Source organism: Notolabrus celidotus, chromosome 5 (genome assembly GCF_009762535.1).
Source record: "Notolabrus celidotus isolate fNotCel1 chromosome 5, fNotCel1.pri, whole genome shotgun sequence".
Lineage (NCBI taxonomy): Eukaryota > Metazoa > Chordata > Actinopteri > Labriformes > Labridae > Notolabrus > Notolabrus celidotus.
In genome coordinates this window covers 28,674,332-28,693,480 of record NC_048276.1, presented here as the reverse complement: position 1 = coordinate 28,693,480, position 19,149 = coordinate 28,674,332, and the positions used below count along the sequence as shown (strand labels likewise).

At 40.2% G+C, this 19,149-nt stretch overlaps 1 protein-coding gene across 1 annotated transcript; it reads right to left on the bottom strand.

The window, feature by feature from the left end:
- Positions 1-914: 914 nt before the first annotated feature.
- LOC117812721 (alpha-2-antiplasmin-like) lies at positions 915-18,322 on the bottom strand. The gene is made up of 9 exons (XM_034683631.1): positions 18,217-18,322; positions 9,579-9,872; positions 7,117-7,314; positions 6,881-7,024; positions 6,740-6,782; positions 6,074-6,219; positions 3,555-3,697; positions 2,396-2,600; positions 915-2,209 (listed from the first exon to the last, which is right to left on the bottom strand). Exons 1-9 carry the CDS (start codon positions 18,320-18,322, stop codon positions 1,743-1,745), a joined length of 1,746 nt encoding a protein of 581 aa, XP_034539522.1. The 3' UTR covers positions 915-1,742.
- Positions 18,323-19,149: the final 827 nt, after the last annotated feature.

Below are 19,149 nucleotides of genomic sequence, written 5' to 3'. Positions count from 1 at the left end.
TAGGCGAGGGCTGGGATGTGTCCTGGTTCCACTTGTAGGTCATATGTAGTGTGAGTAGTATCGACCATAGACTTTGTATTAAAATGGATGCTAGTTTTGACCTTGTTGAAGCCAAGAGATTTACAGCACCCCCTGCTGACAAGCTGCAGTATAGGTCATAAACCTCGCCTCCACCATTATTCCATAGGGAACCATGAAATCCAAATACAGGTCATGTAAATGTTTTTCAAACAAGGGTAGTCATGATGTTTTGTTTTTCTTGCAGTCAAACATTTGGCATAACAACAGTCTAGATGGAGAGCAAAAGCAGGAGGAACACAATCCAGCGTAACGACATCCTGACTCCCATGGTTGATAATCTGAGGAGGATTTCTTTCTCTCTATAAACAGATATCTGCATGAAGAGCAGCTAACCATCTGTTCTAGATCAATCATTTACACTGAGACACAAATCTGCTTGATGCTGTGTCGCTAAAGAGCTTTTAGATTTCCTGACTTCCTAGAATGCATCAGAAATGATGGATCCCACCTCCATTCAACAAACAAACATTGCAACTATTGACTAATCAGGTATCAGTAAGCTTTGATGTCTGCAGGAAAAACAGTCTGTGTGGAGAGCAATGGCAGGTGTTCTTGAATTCTGAGATCAAAGACAGAATCCAAGAATTCTGTCTTTGATCTCAGAATTGTTCGGAAAAAAAGAACATTCCGTGAAGAAGGGGACACCTTTAAAAACATCAGTGTCTCTAATCCTCTTTCATAGACCTCCATTCAACAAACAAACATTGTAAAAGTTGTTTTCTTCTCCTCTTGAGGACAGACCTGACAAAGATTGACTTTTGACTTTTGACTAATCTGCTAACTTAAGACTCATTAATTACAAGAAAATCATAAAAACATCAGTTTCTGTTTCAGGTTCATAGCAGTGAAGGAAGCCAGAGTGAAGCCTCTGTGGAACTTACTGTTTACAGTTAAACTGAGACTCAACAGAATCAGTTCAACGGAGGTTAACTAAAGAAATTTCAGTGTTTATTTTGTACATGTAAATGGAAAGGGGAGTCTTGGCTGGAACCAATGAATTGAGTAGTGCCTTAAAGCTTCATTCTCACTGATGGCCAGCAGGGGTGACTCCACTGGTTGCTACAAGGAGACTGGTGGTACTGTGGTTTTGGGAAAAACAGCCTACTTTTAACTTACTTCAGTTAAAATTTCCATTTCCCTGAACAACGGGAACATAATTAATCCCACTGTGACCTGTTTATCTCAATAAGTGTGATAATAAATCAACCCTATTATTATAGGCTCAATTTTGGCTTGAAGATGCAAGATGGCAATGGCTAAACTGAAGGCTTTAGAAGCTCGAACCATACGGGTAACATCACACTTGGCTCCACTTCCTAGAGTCTATGGCTTCAACAACAAAAAGTCCCAAATGGAAAACAAAAACAACAACAACCTACATTTTTAGAATCTGGTTTTCATACAGGTCAATCAAATTAGCTCTGATCTGAAGATGGGCTCATAGGAAGATTTTGTTTTGGATGGAGCCAGGCAAGCTATTTCCCCTGTTTGCAGTTTAAATGCTAAGCTAACCAGCAGGCTGTAGCTTCGTATTTACCTGGCAGACAGAGTGGTATCAATATCTGTTAACTCTATTCAAAATGTAACAAGGTTTTCAAACTCGGGGCAAGTACAGAGTGGTTTGACTTGAAACAGGTTTCATATTGGTACTACTTCTTTTTTTATCGCTGTTCTTTCTCCAGTCCATTTCCATGCTGCTCCCTGTCACCAGTGGGGGCGCTACATGACTGCAGAATGCCGCCCTCTGCTGGCTCTACCCCACTGCACGACCTGTTGCTGCTATCGGTAAAAATGTCACTTTCAACATTCTCTGTTGCAGATTGGTCACTCAGGGTGCCGTTGCCAACATGAGGATCATCATTGGGCATGGGGTTGTTGTCAGGGGCAGGGTTTGTAACGATGCCCATGAAAAGGGGCGTCAGGGAGGCGTCGTCGACAAGGGCAAAGAGGAAGGGGGAGTTGACAGAGAAAAGTGAGACAGAGCGCATGGACGTAATTACTGTTGTGGCGGACGCCTCCACACCTTCCTCACTGAGCTCTACAGTACTTGCATGGCGCACACTTGACAACTTCAGGGGGTGGTCAGAAATCCCAGAAAGGTTCGGACCTGAAAACAAAGAACCAAGGCCTGACAAAGAGAGCCAGAGAAAAAGAAAGGAGGATTACAGCCAGTCTCCAGGGATCGGGTGTCAAAGGGCAGAAAGAGTCAACAAACTAAAATATGGTCAGCAAAGGTTCCAACAGTCTTTGTTTGAAGGGTTAAGAAACTCAGGAGGAACATAAAAGTGTAAACATTTAAAGTGTTGAAGCTCACCCATTCTGGTCAGTGCATCCTCAAGCTCCTTGCGATACTGCAGCTTCACCTTGGGTAGGTTGACCTGCATCGTTTTTTCCTGAGGTAGACGTCTGTAAAGGTCGGAGATGTTCAGTTTTGGAAGCACTGATGAAATGTTTCTTGCCCCCGGCAGTGGCATGATGATTAAGAAGCTGGTGTTTGCTTTGAAGGGAAAACTGGCAACCTATTAAAGAAGCAGAGAGGGACTTCATTTCTTTACGTCATATCATCTACTTTCAAAAGTAAAGACAAAGAGATGATGACAATACAGCTGAAGGTGTATAACAAAACACTTCCCTATGATCTAGTCCACCCATTGGCAGGTATGTTGAAAACCTATTTTTTCTCTCTGTTTTTGGCCTTAAGTCCACATGTAAACAGAGTTTTAGGTCATTGATATAGAGGTTATATAAAACAGCTTCCAATCAAGGTGGAGGTTTTTGAACTATGTTTCTTCATTTTTGTGTGGACAGAGAAACAGAAAGTTTTGGGTTGTTTTTATGTATTTGGAATTCCCCAAGATGGCAGACTACTTTGTTTATACCTACTTGTTGGTTTAATTACACGTTTCCAAGGAAACTTGGCTGTTCTTCATCATGATGTTGTGTTCACACCAAACACCATCCATTTTCTTCCACTTATCCAGGGTTGGGTCGCAGAGGCAGCTGTCTAAGCAAGTCTTCTCCCAATTACATGTTCCAGCTCCTCCTGGGGGATACCAATATGTTCCTAGACCAAATGGGATATAGCGAGCTCTGGGTCTACCTCAAAGATCAACCGGTAGACTTCCAAAGGGAGGTGCTCAGGAGGCATCCTGATCAGATGCCCAAACCTCCTCAACTTGTTCTTATCAATAGGAAGGAATAACAGCTCAACTTTGAGCTCCCTGCAGATCTCTAGAACAACTTTCGGAGGGAAGTCATATCGGCTCATTTGTATCCACAATCTTATTCTTTCTACCAAAATCAAATTTAGAAAAGCTAACTTTATAAATAATGGTTGCCCTGTTTGTGTCAGTCATCAAGTCAGTACTCATACTTTGAGAACCCAGCTGAAGGTTGAGGGCATCCTTAGCTCTGCATGTGATAATGAACGGGATGAGCACCACCCATGATGTTCCCATGAATGCTGGTGTTACCTGTGCTTCCAGCTCTGGATCTTCAAGCAGACGCAGAGGGTACTGAGCAGACTTCATCATGTCCACTGACACAGAGTTCTGGTTGTCCAGGTAGAAAACTCCCTTTGAGGTTGCTTGGGGGTCAAATCTTGTCTGCCATTCACCTGACCGGCACAAAAGAGCAAGACAGATTCATTAGAGAGGTATGACTTAGGTTTGCCAGATAACCTCACCTGTTTGATAAATCCATTGACTGAATATAAAGACACGTCTGTGGCCCAAAGAGTAGTCTGGTGGTTTTAGGGTGGCATGTTTGCTGTCTATTGATGATGTTGTGAGTCATACTTTAGTACGTGAACCTAATCAACAAAGCCTACCGGGGTACGTGGGCAACCCTAAACACTAAGCAGGGCTTGAAATGGGCATACCATTTAGACCATAGGTCACTAATTGGCGGACTGCGGTCTGGGTCCAAACTGAGAAGCCGTCAGAACATGATTCAAAGAGATAAGCACGCGCAGTTTTATATTTAATGCAGTAAAAAAAACTTCACCTCACTAACCTGTTTTAGACTCTGTTTACGTATGATGTCAGGAAAGATAATCAATATCTGTCATCAGTATTTTATATATAAAATCATACAGGTAGACAAAGTGTCCTGCCCGTCTCTCCCCCCTCAAGATCAGCTCATAGAGCTCCGTGATCGGGCGAGCTGAATGGTCAGTGTGCAGAGTTTTCTCCAAACTGATCTCTGATCCTGAACATAACCTGCTACAGAGCAGGTCAGGAGTTCAGCACCATGGTGATCTACCCAGGTAAGGAGTGAACCTCCGTTGTAGTACTGAAAATCCAGAGTTAACCCTGAAGTTACCTCGATAACCGCAAATCCAGCTTCGTAGTATACCCCTCAGACAGATGAAAGAGTTAGAGGCAAGTTACACGGGAAAAGACAGTAGAAAGAAAAAGAAAGATGGCGATAAATTTAGAGGAAACAAAGGGAGGTATACAGAGGAGTGAAACTGAGAAATGGAACGATACAGATGACTGCTCTGGGGAAAGTTCAGAAAATATGTGGCCCTCTCCATAAAAGAAAAGTGCGCAGCAACAATAGAGCATTTAATTCGTAATGGACAGACTCATCTCTGTTCATACTTACCACTGGGCGCACTAAACCAGCGTATCTCATATGTTCAGTACCCGTGGCACTTATTAAAAGAGCCAGTGTGAGACACCATTATAAAACAAAACATAAAGGTTTTGAACAAACTTACCCACTCAGATCTGAAGTGAGTCCTGAATGATTGGGACCCCTGACTGCCACCGGTTTGGGAGTTTAGTTTAACACCTCAGAGTATTTATTGATTTGAATGTGTCATCAGTTATTATTATTATTTTACCTCTGATTTAAATTGAACTACTCAGTTTCAAAGAGACCTCATGAAAAATAACATCAAATTTTACTAGAATGTAAGCTTCTTTCAGGGATTTCAATAATTTTTTTTGTCATTTATGTATCAATAATTGTGTGCTTTCCTTTTTCATTATTTAATTTCCAGCACAAGTGGTCACATAAATATTCACTAGAATGCAGGAATTAAGTGTTAGATCCTCAAAATTTCAAGACCCCCCTCTGCTTCGATATGTTTAAATTAATCCTAGATTTTGGGTATCAGGTTGGAGAGGGAGTGCTTTTCTATTTTCCTCGTCCCTCGAAGCAGCTAGAGTACACCACTGATCATTCTTATGTTCAATCCTGTGTGATCAAGATAAATGTACGTGATTAAATGCAAGTGTGATAAGGTCCATGTCATAAATTTTTCACTCCTGCCAGACACTCAGTTGGCAACCCTGGTTTAAATAGTTTTTTCAGAAGTTTTTGAATTGTAATGAATTAATTTAAGTTGAGTTAAGTCAAGTATTGATTCCATGCAGATACAGTATATCACACTAAATAGTTAGACATTATGATCTTTCGACCTTTGCTTGAAGAAATTTTCTCTAACTGGACCTCTTACAATTTTAGTTGAATACCCCTGATTTAGACATTCCTCAAAGGTACTTCAATGGTCACTTCCCCTCACTTTCCCTTACAGCCATGCTTGGAGCACATCAGGGCTTATCTTTTTTAGACCCACATGGAAACTGAGGACAAGTTGAACCAGTGTTTGAGCTGGCAAGACCTTTGCATCCACTATGAAGAACAGGGCCGGGACAACAGTAAAAATACTCTTAACATCCCTCACACCTCAGGCTCATCTTTAGAACGAACAACAAACAGGGCCTTTGCTGACTTTTGTCGGAAGGGGAATCAGGCCCAAAATCAATCCGGTTATTTTCTAGTGTGTTCCCTACTTAAGGAAGCAGCGCTAAAGTGGCACTACTATCAGTACTGTCAGTCAAGAAGCCCAATTACTGTTTTTTTTTAGCTAGGACAGAGCCAGTCACCTGTTGAACTGCATAACACCTGATTTGAAGGATGCACTTAAGTATACACTTCAGATTAGTTCCTGTCTTGGACAATCTTTGTTGGAATGGTTCACCTTTGAAGTAGACAGCATTCATGAGCATAAGTACCACATCATGCGGTATACTTTCCAGGAAGTTCGGTATGTGACCATTGGTGGCGTTCTCTACCCATTGGTTGACCTCTTCCACGGAGACCAAAGGGACGGGTTGTGATTGGTATCTGAGGAGACAAGAGCACATCTTTTCACCTTCACAGCTAACAGGATGCCTCATGGAGTAGATATGGTTCATCAGTTTGGACAGCTGACTGATTAAAGGATGGACATTAACCCCTGGAGTGAGGAGACTCTGTGGTTCTGTGATGTTTTAAGGGGAAATTTGCTGGCATGGTTTGGGTCAACCTGTCCTTGTGGGCGGATGGGTCTTTATGCTGTAATGATGGGAGGACATTGGACTGATGATTCAGACAGCACTCATTCTCATTAGTATCGTAACCAGGGCTTGACATTAACAATATTGCTCACCAGCCACTGTGGCAGGTGGACTTTCAAAGTTCCTAGCCACTCAGCATTTTCACTAGCCACATAATTGTTGTTGTAAAATTAAAGTTTACAAGATAAAAATTGACTATGGTGAACTATGGCGTGCTTTTAGGGTGTTGACTTTGAAGTTGCTTGTTCCACAAAGGAGACCTTTTTCAACTTTTAAACAAGTTTCTGTGCATAGTCTATGAATGATACCTGGCTAGAGACTCCTCCACGAAGGACAACTTCACATCAAATCCTGAGAGATTGAAAGAAGACAGACAAGGGAAAGCATGATTAAAGGAATCACTTCTCAAATATATTTAGTCTAACACCAACAGCTGCACGACAACTTACCTGGCCTCAGGTACATGCGTGTTGCCACCTCCAGTGATGTGTTTCTGAAATGAGGTAGAAGACCTCCCAGTATGTGATGGTAGCACGGCAGACTGTCTGCATGAAGGCCGTTCAGCAGAAGCTGTTCTGTCTCGTTTTGAGCACCTGAGGGAGAAAATCCACCTGATCAAACTGTTTCTAAAGAACGCAGGTAGAAAAGAAAAAACTAACTCTTGGGCTGACACTCTCGTACTGACCTAAAGTAAGCTGGGCGAGAGCCAGGGCCACGCTGAGAGGGGATAAGATGATGTTTGGCTGCTGAGGATCAAAAGGAAGGTTTTCCAGCAGTTTTAAACCCAGTCGCTCTATAGCACCCCCTGTAGCCCTGCGCTCCTCCGGACCTAACAACCATAGTCCACGACAGTTCTGGACATCCTTCTCCATCTCCTCTTCATCTGAGGGACCCAAGACATCAGGAGGTCCAGAACTGGGGTCCTCCTGACAGGAGGACAGACAGGGTTTACTTTCTGATGATTACAGTTACATAATAGTAAATATACAATAAAATGCAAGACTGAGGTTCTTACAGTCAGCCCCAGACTGCAGAGACAATGCAAGAAAAGTAGAAGACACAGCTTCATTTCCAAATAACCAACCTGAAAGACAAGGAGAACATATTTAACATACAGAAGACAGATTTATAACATCAACAAAAAGCAAGAAAGGAGTGGTGGCTTCTCCTTTGGTTATGTCCTGTGACACACTTAACAATGAGATGATACATCTCTGAGGACTGACTAACCAACAAGAATTAAACCCTTATTGTAAAAGATAAGGAGGCTGCGTAAATAATTGATTAAAACAGATTGTGATGCTTTGTAAATTACTTAAAACCTGTATTCAATCAAAAATAGAGCTAAGACAAAGGGGACAGGGACCAAATGTCAGGCAAGAATGGGACATTTCACTTTGAAGTCCAGAAACTGGTCTTCTGGGTTCACCAACGTTTACAGAGTGTTGTTAAAAGAAGAGCTGATGAACAGTAAACATGTCTCTGTACCAACTGTTTGAAACATGATGCTGCATCAAATTTAATTTAATTAAATTTAGCATATATTTTTCATAAAACAATAACATTTTACAGTTTCAACCTCTGATGCCTTGAATCTGCACTATTTTCATTTAATGAAATCAAGGCTTAAATGATATTCATACCATCTAATTCTGTTTTTGATAACAGCCTCCCAATTTTTTTTAACTGGCTTTATATTGTGGAAGTACTGTTTTTAAGGAAGCTCTGGAGTTTGGGACTACAGCAGTCAAGTCCACCAAATTCGATATCTGTAGTTATTGCAAGACTTTAAGAACACATTATTGAATATAAGCGTCAAAATATGCAACTGGAGAAACAGTCCATATCAAGTCCCATAGATAATATTTCATGTCTGTTTTAAGACCTGCTGTGAGATGTTAACAAAATTAAGCTGAAAGTTTGACAGAAGACATTACATATTGGTTTGACAACATATGTTGTTGTCCTTCAGGCACAGCTATGGGAAAGTTAAAAAGGTAATGTCATTAATTAAGCTTCATCTCTTTAGGGAGTTAACAGTCAGTGCCAAATTCAATGACAGTCCATCCATGTATTGGCCGATGATTGAGTCTGGTTTAAAGTATTTGATTGGCAGAGCATCGTCGTCCTCTGTAGAGCCAGGCTGCTGTGGGCAAAAGTTGCGAGGAATATTGACATGTCAGACACTGTTTTGCATAGTAATGGTGAATCCATGCCATGTATTAAGCATGTAGTTGGTTCAGAGTCACTTGAGGTTTCAGATACGACGGTTGTGTTTACCAGTAGACTAAAGGTTACTGTTTCAGAGCCTCTTTTGGCTCGGCAGCAATACACTAAATACACAGAGCAGAATACACTGAACTACCTGAACTACTGTGCAACACAAGATCGTGAATCTGAATCAGTTTGAGGAGTTATATCCTCTCTATCTGCATATGATTACAAAATAAATACAGAATAATCATACTCACTGATGACACCTTAGTAGACAACAGATTATTTAAGCAGCACTGAAATGATTCCCACTCAGAAACCAGAATTAGGTTTAAATGAAATCAGAGATGGTCAAAACTCACCTTGTCTGAGTGATTTGTAGGCAGGAGTAAGAAAGCAAAGGGGTAAAAAGATGAGATGAATGAAGTAGGAGAAAAGACAGATACAGTCAACCTTCCAAGGCTGGACAGCGTAGTGGCTGAACTCAACCACTGCCGCCCCCCTGTTGGCTGGTTAATCATCAACCCCTGGACTGATTTTGACTGATGTATGTTTGGCTACCATCAAAGGTAAAAATAAAGAGTGTCCATCCGTCTGCAACTCTCTGTAGAGTTGATGGTCACTTTGGCTGAGAATCCATTGATCCGAGATTTATTTCCATTAAAAGATGAGGTACAATTCCACAGTCTTTGGTTCTAGTACTTTACCAATAGGCTCTAAAGGAACCTGCCATAATTATTTATAATCTGATCCTGAAGGAAATAAATGGAAGTTAGAAAGTCTCTTCCATCTGTCTCAATCATAACGTCACAAAACAAACAGTGTAAGGTCTGGGTGCTATGACTGGGATCCTAAGCTTGACGTTATCATAGAGAAAATGAAAAAATTATAAATTACAAAATGAAAGACATATAGGAGACGACTGGAGCCAACCTCTGGGAAGGGGAACCTTGCAGGCCTTCAGGGACCTGGCCATCCCGAAAGAACTGCATGGAGCTGTCGCCATGTGGGCCCAACCCGCAAAGAGGTAGGTGTGAGGTTGGGTGCTTTGCAAGCCAGCATCTGATGCTTGGACCTGTGGATCCTGATCCTCACCAGAGAATCCAAGAGGACACATGAGGGGAGAGCAGGGCTTGGTAGGAGTACTACAGGGGGAGGTGTCATGGGAGTTGCTGATGCAGTCAACATGCATTTCATGGACTTGGAGTCCATGTGTGCTGGGAGGTCCTGTGGAGGGCACTGTGGGGAAATGGGGAATCAGGCTCCCTGCTACAAGCCATCTATCCCATAACTAAAGTAAGAGCTGTTTCTTAATTCTTGGTGTCAAGTTAAAACATCCTCAGTGGGTGTTCATCTCTTCAAGGGCCGTCCCTTGTCACGGTTTCTGTCTGTTTTCATTGACAAGTTCTTACAGTGAAGTTACGGGAGGAGTTGTCAGTTTGGAGACCTCAGACTTACATCTCACTCTTTTGCAGATTGATGTGCAGCTGTTGTCTTTGTTTAACTACGAGCACTCGGGAAGTTTGACCAGGCACCAGCTGGTATAAGGGTCAGTATCTCCAAGTAGAGTCCATGGTTCTCTGCAGGTTACTGCCCTAAACAAAGGAGTATTACAGGGTCTGGTTCTTGAGTGGAGGGTTGAATGGATTGCAAGATTGACGAACCTGTCGTGGGAGTCATGGCTGTAATGCAAGGAGTTTCCAGTTTGGAGACAGTTAGATTTATTAATAAAAGAATAAAACAGAGAAAGGTCAACCAAGATGTACTTAAAATGTCTGCAACAAAATCCAAAAAGGTTGAAATGAAAACATTGGAGAGCATATGAATAGGAATCTTAAAGGACACTGTAAGGAGGTAAGCACAGGAGATCACCTAATGGACCAAAAACAAGGGAGGAAACACAGAGACTGAACACACAAAAGCTCAAACTCAGGTGTGACACGAGACACAAATGAAAGTAATCAGGGTGGGGCACACAATCACAGAGGAGGGAAAACGAAGGATGTAAAACTGGACTATACAAGAACTACAATATAAAACAGGAAACTCAATACACTTCACTAAGGAACACAAATGCAAACAATGCATGGAAGACATAAGGATGACTCATAACTAATACAGACAGGAAACAAAAGGTATTTCTATAAAATAAAACAGGAAATCAAAGACAGATTGTGAAGATCGTGAAAAACTGACTCTGGAGGGGCAGGAGGTGGAGGGTTAATGATCAGCTTAAGTAAATCCACAATGATCAGCTTTACAGTCTCCTACGAGTCGAACAGGATGAAAATTTAAGAACTTAATGCTTTTGTGAGGAACAGTGGGGGACTTTACTGGCACTGCTGGTTTCAAATACAACAGTAAGCCAATCTATGCTGGGCAAAAGTTTGATTCAAAAATAACTAAAGCCTGTCTCCTGTTGACGCCTGTCCCAAATAAAGGCAGGGTGAGTTTACAGAGTGACTCTAATAAAAGCCTGGGCTACTAATAGAAGTTTTACAGAAGCTCAACAAAAACTAAACCACAAAGTTAAAGTAAACTTGGAACACACCAAAATAATCTAAACTGGATGATAATGTTAAACTAATCAGAACAACACAACCAAGGTTTACCAAGACAAGCAGCAGCTTTGGTATTTCTGATTTGAACTGCTTTTTTGCACATTCATCCTTCAGCTCCAGGCCTTCATGGCGCTCTACACATACATTCAGCAGAAAGAGTGGGCGTGTATTTGTCTTCCTCTGACCGCCTGTTCAGCTTTACGCCCCCACAACCCAGCTCTGTAACAAACAGGATCCTTCATCGGCCTCCGTTCACCTTGATTGCTCTGGTTTCACCACAAGCCACAAACAGAGGTTTGTGTCTGATTATTTATATTCTGTGTAGTGAGTAACTCAAGAGTCTGGTTATTTATCTTTTATGTGACCACATTTTAACAGTGGAACTTAACATTTCTGCAAACTTTTTGCACCAGCTTATGATAAAAGAGTTCTTCCAACTGTGGGACTGAAGTTTTGGGAAATTGAGTCCTCACCCGTCCACACACAGATCTTTGGCAGCGTGGCAGGATTTTGGAGATATGTTTGATATTAAGTTTGAGTAAAAGTGAGTTAGAAAGATTTCCTTTCCTGTCAAAGTTTGTTAAAAAAGAAAGATCCAAATCCACCCACACACTCCACTGCCTGCCTTCCAGTAATAACAGACATCTGCCAGCTACACTCACATCCAGACTGCTATCCTCTGGACTCTGCAAACCAGACAGCAAATAATTATCTCCACCCAGCTATTGTTCAACGTCAAAGTCTTATGTTTAAATAAAGAAACCTAAAGTTGAAATCTAACAAAGTAAATTTACCTCAGTCAGTTGGAATCACCAGATTTAGTGGATTAATTCATTGGTTCACATAAAATATGAAACTCCTCACTGTGAGCTCAAATGTGAAAAACACTGACTGATTGTTGTGCAACATGGGCCAATGGAAGCCATATTCACTGCCGACCTTTAAAAGCTGAGCTGGAAGGGATACCGGGTAATTGCTGCCATAGACTGTATAAATAATGGACGTAGTCCGTGATGGCCCCCATCTGTTTTTGAAGCCGTTCGTCAGTGGGAGCCATATTGGAAATGCTGAACTCAACCAAACTTCTGTCGAGTAAGTGTGAGGTAAAGAGGGGGGCTTTGAGCGTCCTAGCCGACAGCCACAGTGTTCCCACCTGTCAATCAAGTCAGCTAATGCTATGCCTGTCATAATGGAAAACTCATAATCTTAATATCTTCAAAAATGCTGCATTATGAAAAATTTCACCTTCTGTACAGTGTGTGCCGATCGAGACATGAGTTATCCAGACTACACTAATTTTTTGTACCAGGCTGTAAAAATGTTTATTTCTGCTCTAAAGATCTGCTTTTTGAATTGGTGTGAATGTGGTTTTCAGTACTTCCGGAATCAGCCTCAGGCGGACACTCAAGAAACTGGTTTGAGGTTGCCGCTTGGTTTTAGCAGACTGGGCCCCCTTCAGAAAACGTAAGCCAATGCAGGGATGCCAAAAACTGCAGTTACTCTAGTGTCCATAAGAGGTCTGCTACAAAAGCCAAGAAATTTTAATTAACGCTGATATTACAATCTCTGTTTTTATAGCAGAATTAAATGTATGTATATGTATAAAGCCAGGGTTAAAAATGGTTTCGGTCTGAATTGTTCATTTATTTTATCGTACACACCGTACAGGAGGTGAATCTGAATTTTACATTATTTTTCAGTTTTTAGCATTTGTTTTCTTGTCAGAGTGGTTGTGGGTTCAGTTGAGATGGAGATTAGATCAGTTCTGATTTATTTTAATACATCCAAGTGACATCAGTTGGAGCGGAACAATGTTTTCCAGCCTTAAACTGAACAAACTGTTTTTCAGAGACAGCTGTGTATAAATTTGACGGTCTGTTTTATCCTCATCTAATGTTTGATGCTACTGCTCTTCTCCCTCTACACCAATGACTGCACCTCAGGGGACCCCTCGGTGAAACTCCTGAAGTTCGCAGACGACACCACCGTCATCGGTCTCATCCAGGACGGAGACGAGGAGGTGGAACAGCTGGCTCTCTGGTGTAGTCAGAACCATCTGGAGCTGAACCCGCTCAAGACGGTAGAGATGACAGTGGACTTCAGGAGAAGCCCCCCTCCACCCCCCCCCCCCCCCCCCCTCACCACCCTGAACAGAACTGTGTCTACTGTGGACTCTTTCAGGTTCCTGGGATCCACTATTTCCCGGGACCTGAGGTGGACCTCCCACATAGACACAATCAGAAAAAAGGCCCAGCAGAGGATGTACTTCCTGCGTCAGCTCAGGAAGTTCAACCTGCCCCAGGAGCTGCTGATCATGTTCTACACCTCCATCATCCAGTCTGTTCTGTGTACCTCCATCACTGTCTGGTTTGGCTCTGCAACCAAACTAGACAAACACAGAATGCAGCGGACTATAAGGACTGCAGAAAAAATCATCGGTGTCGACCTGCCCCCCATCCAGGACTTGTACCGGTCCCGGGCCAGGAAACGGGCAGGTAGCATCACTGCTGACCCCTCACACCCTGGACACAAATTCTTTAAACTCCTCCCCTCCGGCAGGCGCTACAGATCACTGTGCGCCAAAACAACCCGCCATAAGAACAGTTTCTTCCCCCAGGCTGTCACTCTGATGAACACTAAACCATAACAGTGTCATACCTGTCAGATAAATACTCTCTGTAAATATACATGTAGATACACAATGCAACAATTCTCAAGCAGAATTCCATATTTCTATTTTTTGTACTATTTAACTACTACTTTATAATGTAAAACTACCTCTGCAACTCACCACTGCACTTTATCATGTTATTTTAGCCTGTACATATTAGTCAAGCCTATTTGTTGTTTCTTTGTATTTATAGCTAAGGTTATTGTTATTATATTTTTATTTTATTTTTTATTGTAGTTCTTATTCTTATTCCTATTCTGCCTTGTACAAAGAGAGCACAGTTTACCGAAGTCAAATTCCTTGTGTGTTCAAGCATACTTGGCGAATAAAGCTGATTCTGATTCTGATTCTGATTCTGATTTGTGGCTCAAGTATTTTGTTACGTCTGTATGTCTCTTGGTCTTTGTGTCCTCCCCTCCCCTCCCTGTGTTTCGTCCTGCAGGTGAGTCGTATGATTTAGACTATGAGGTTCACCTGCTCTCTGAGGCTTTAAAAGTCCACTGCTGTCCTCACAGCGAGAGGCATTTGGAGTATACTGTAGACTGTTGTCCTGCTGCCTCTCATGAAGGGGTTACTTTGGCTTCAGTTCTGGTAGTTGTTTGGGAGTTTAGTCTTTATTTGATCTTTGTTTGATTCTTTCTGTGTTCATAAAAATGCATCCTTTGGCTAAGTGTTAATAACGCCAAATGTATCACATCATCAGTGTGATATATTTTTCCGATAAAACCTGATGTATGCAATCAGATACATTCAGTTCATGGAGACATCCAAAATGGCAGTGACCCACTCAAGGTTTTTCAGGGCTATTTTTACCAAATTTAAAAAAGTTTGGATGAGAAAAACTTTCAAATTGTTACTGAAACTTCAAGAGGAATAGTTACTGGATTGATGCAATGTAAAAGTAATTAATATTTCATTACTTAATTTATAGTCAAATCGTGTTTAAAATGTGTGAAAATCAAAATTGATGCAGCAAATTTATAAGGCAGTTTATTTGCAAATCTGTCAATCATCATTTTAATACATTTCATACATTATGCATTCCATAAAGCAACATACAGTCTTTTTGTTATTCAAGAACACGTTTAAATGACATTATTAGGTATTCTTTAGAGTAAAAATTGATATATTTATAGCCTACATTGTATTTGTATATATGCAACCTGCTGTTTAATGATGAATGACTAGTTGAATGTTGCCATGCTCCCTAGTAAATGATTGTCTTTTGCTCATTGAATTCTACAAAATAATGAAAAATTCAGACAGAAAAAAATCCAATGAATTATTTTAGTTTGTTTTTGTTGTGTAGAAGATACAGAATATGTATGAAGTTGTCATGCAATGTAGAAAAAATCATAACTTCTATGTTTGAAATAACTTGGGGAAAATTTTGAAGGAAACTCAAAGTGTAATAGGTTAAAGATGTTGTTTTCATTTGTTTTTGTTAGTTTAAAAAAGGAGAAACATTGGGCAATTAAAACTTGTATAGGAAAATTGCTATTTAATGTACTTATTCATTATCGGTCAGAAGGTTCAATAATCACTAATTTTTCAAATAGTAAGAATTTACTGGCAAATATTTGATGGTTCAGGTTTTATAGGGTTAAGGTATCTTTGTGTTTTCGTACAGGTCATTGTGTGGATAGTTGATCGCCCCATTGGGCCACCTCAGGGTGGTAACAGATTATTTAGGTGTTACTCTAATGTTGGTGTTTTATTAACTTCCTCTCAATCTTTCAGTTTAAATCATGCTGAACGACTGCAGCTGAACAAAAAGAGCCAGCTGACACCAGACCAGCGTTCATTGACCTTACAGTAGATAAACAAATAACATAATGTAAGTCCTCTTTGTATCCACCAGGTGGCAGCAGAAGCTAACTGCTCACTGTAGCTGTCCAGAGGGGGGAAGAGGCAAATCTGAAATCAAACTGTTTAAAAAAAGGAGACATACTTTTCACATTGTAAAGAGACTCTGACCACTAAAGAGAGATGCAAAATGACACACATTCATTGGAAAAAAAAAATCTACAGAAAGCTAATGGTAAAGACCACCTCATGGTAAGTGACAGAAAAGCACAATTTACAATTACAAAGGGACACAACATGACTTAATTTAAACACAAAGGTTCGGGGACACTGAACAAGAACAGAGGTGCAAAACAAAGACAAAAAGACACCAAGCTAGTGTTCATAAAGCTGCAAAACACCTTATAGAAGAAGAAAAATAAGACGAAAGAATGGCAAGTCTTAATAAGAGACACAAAATGTATTTTCAAAAAATGTTACAGATACTATGGATTAAACAAACTACAAAATTACATGAACAATAACTACAAAAACACCTCATACTACAGAAAGACATAAAATTATTTTGTTCTCGAAAAGCAAACAACTAAAAACATATTCACGTAACTAAAAAAGAGAATACAATGAGAACAAAGAAACAGAGCTGACTGCAAAACAGAGTTTGATTACAAAGACCTAACTACAAGGAGACAACAAGATACAAAAAGATAAACAATTTCTTAAATGAGACGCTAAACAAAGAGATGAAAGACAGATAAACTACTACAAAAGAACTACAGAAGAAAAATGACCAAATTATATCAAGATGTGCAAAGTTAAAGGAAAAAAAGAAAATACTAGACAAGAAAAAAAAAGGATACAGAAAGATCAAAATTGACTACAAAAAGCTGTTAGACACAACAAAAAATTACAACAATGAAATGACAACACAACTACAATTAGATACAAAACAACTGACATAAATTATTACGAAGATGTGTACAACAAAACAAAAATCAAAGACAAATTTTGTTACGAAGTTCTAAAAAAAGTTTTTCAAAGAGACACAAAAACATAAAGAAAGTTAAAAGTGAAACAAAGTGTCCAAACAGACTTTAGAAAGAAACAAAACGACAATTAATTTACAAGGAGTTTGGGATGTTTTGGGATTCTAAACAACTACAAAGAGACAAAAACAGATACAAACCAGTTACAACTTCACCAAAAACGACAAAATCCACTATAAAAGAAACAGTATTAAAACATGAGCAGAGAAACACAAACAACTGAATACAGAGAGATACATACATACATACATACATACATACATACATACATACATACATACATACATACATACATACATACATACATACATACTAAATATGTGTCTGCCTGTCACAGCCTGAGGGACGCACCATCCCATGGGGTTTGATTTTGGGTGGAGGTTTTGTGAGCACGCCGCATCGGGTGAGGACATTGAGATATGCTGTATAGGTGACACCATCGTTCATTAATGCATATAAAATATGTAATATATGGTTGATATGTATGTGATGAATATAATATGTAATGAATATGGTGTGTGATTAATGTATATATGGTGAGTTTAGTGTGTTGTGAATATATATAATGTACTGTATGAATTTATGTGCTTTGGCAATAATATCTCGTTGTTCATGCCAATAAAGCAAATTTGAATTGAATTGAATTGATAAAAAAGACTACAAAATGCTAAACGACAAGAAGACATGAAACAATTAGTAAAGTAAAGAAAGCTAAAATAAGAAAGTGCAAAAGTTGTACAAAAAGCAACCTTAAATAAATAATGTTATAAATAATCTTCTTCTGTGCTGTAAATGGAGGGGTATGACTAAAGGGCATGCAAAGCTGCAGGTTTAAAGGTGCTCACTGTGAGACTCCTGATTACTCTCCCTCACACTCTCACTCTCTCTCTCTCTCTCTCTCTCTCTCTCTCTCTCTCTCTTTCTCTCTCTCTCTCTCTCTCTCTCTCTCTCTCTCTCTCTGACTCTCACTCTCTCTCTCCCTCTCTCTTTCTCTCTCTCTCTCTCTCTATCTATCTATCTCTCTCTCTCTCTCTCCCTCCCTCACACTCTCTCTCTCTCCCTCTCTCTATCTCTATCTCTCTCTTCTCTCTCTGGATGTTTTTCTTACTTCACTTCAAACTGTGAATTCAAACTGATGTTTTCAGTTTGAGTTACAAGATAAAAGTGATGAGCCCGAGGTAAACAGGAGATCTGATTTCCTCCTCACTGTTTACTCTGCTGACAGGGGGCACGGGGGTGTGTGTGTGTGTGTGTGTGTGTGTGTGTGTGTGTGTGTGTGTGTGTGTGTGTGTGTGTGTGTGTGTGTGTGTGTGAGTGTGTGGTAACTGACATTAGGTTAATATTTATTTAGTCGACTGTGAAACGCATCACAATGTGTTAGAGAGAGAGAGAAGGAAGGAGGGCGACAAACCGTGAGCAGCACAGAGACAGGACAGAATCCACGATACAGTCATTCTCTAACATTTAGACTTCATCATCATCTTCACCATCGTCATCATCTTCATCCATGTCGGTTCTTCCACTGCGGGTGAAAATGTTGCGGCAGGTCTGGAGGTTGAAGGGTCTCTTCATCCTCGTGTGCAGCCCGTTCATCCTGCTGCCGCTCGCGTTCAGCACCTCGGTGAGATCACTGTGCTAACTGAGTCAGTAACCAGTTTACTAGCTGCTTTAGGGACCACTGACTAATTTGACTAACAGGTTTACTAAGGTACCTTAGCTGCACAAAGTATCATCTGATTAAACTCTGTCTTTAGGTTCCTTTAAGTGTGTTTAAAGTTATCCGTAAGTCATATTACAGGAAACAGTTAGTGGCTGTTTCTTGGTACCCTCACGGCGTGGTGAACCCAATCTTGTGTGTGTCTTGAGGTACCCTTTAGCTACAGGTTCAGTGAACCCATGAGCTTGTTTTAAAGCAGCCTGAACTGTTTGTGTTGACTCACCAACAAAGTGTTTACCATTTTGTATTAAGGCACATTGTAGTGTGTTTTAAGTTACTCTGAAGTGTCTGTTTCAAAGTACCCTAGGTAATGAGTTAACAGCTCTGACACTTTGCAGTAACCAGTTTATTAAGCCCTGTCCAGTCTGAATTAACATTAATACAAATAGTTCATATCATAATTTATTTGAAACACTGCTTTTGTTTCAACTTTTGAATTTAAATTTAAATTTGAAATTTGAAAAGGATTTTAAAAAACAGTTTCACAAAATGTATGAATATTTCATCAAGGAAGTAAGTAAACTTTTAAAGTACTCCGAAGAACTTTAAAACTACAGGTAAAACACTTTCTTGAAGTGAATGAGCATTAAAATATTCACACAGTGCCTAATGGTTAGATTTCTCATTGTGCAAAATAAAACATTGATTTTAATCCTGTTTGTCAGCAACGTCATGAACAGTTAGCAGGTTTAAACTTGAAGCG

Excerpts from the sequence above, each read along its gene's own strand:
- LOC117812721 (XM_034683631.1), bottom strand. The coding sequence starts at position 18,322 with ATGAACGGGCTGCACACGAGGATGAAGAGACCCTTCAACCTCCAGACC. Across the intron at positions 7,315-9,578 it reads CAAGGTTCCCCTTCCCAGAG|ATGAAGAGGAGATGGAGAAG; the intron begins GTTGGCTCCAGT and ends TGGGTCCCTCAG. Across the intron at positions 6,783-6,880 it reads ACGCATGTACCTGAGGCCAG|GATTTGATGTGAAGTTGTCC; the intron begins GTAAGTTGTCGT and ends TCAATCTCTCAG.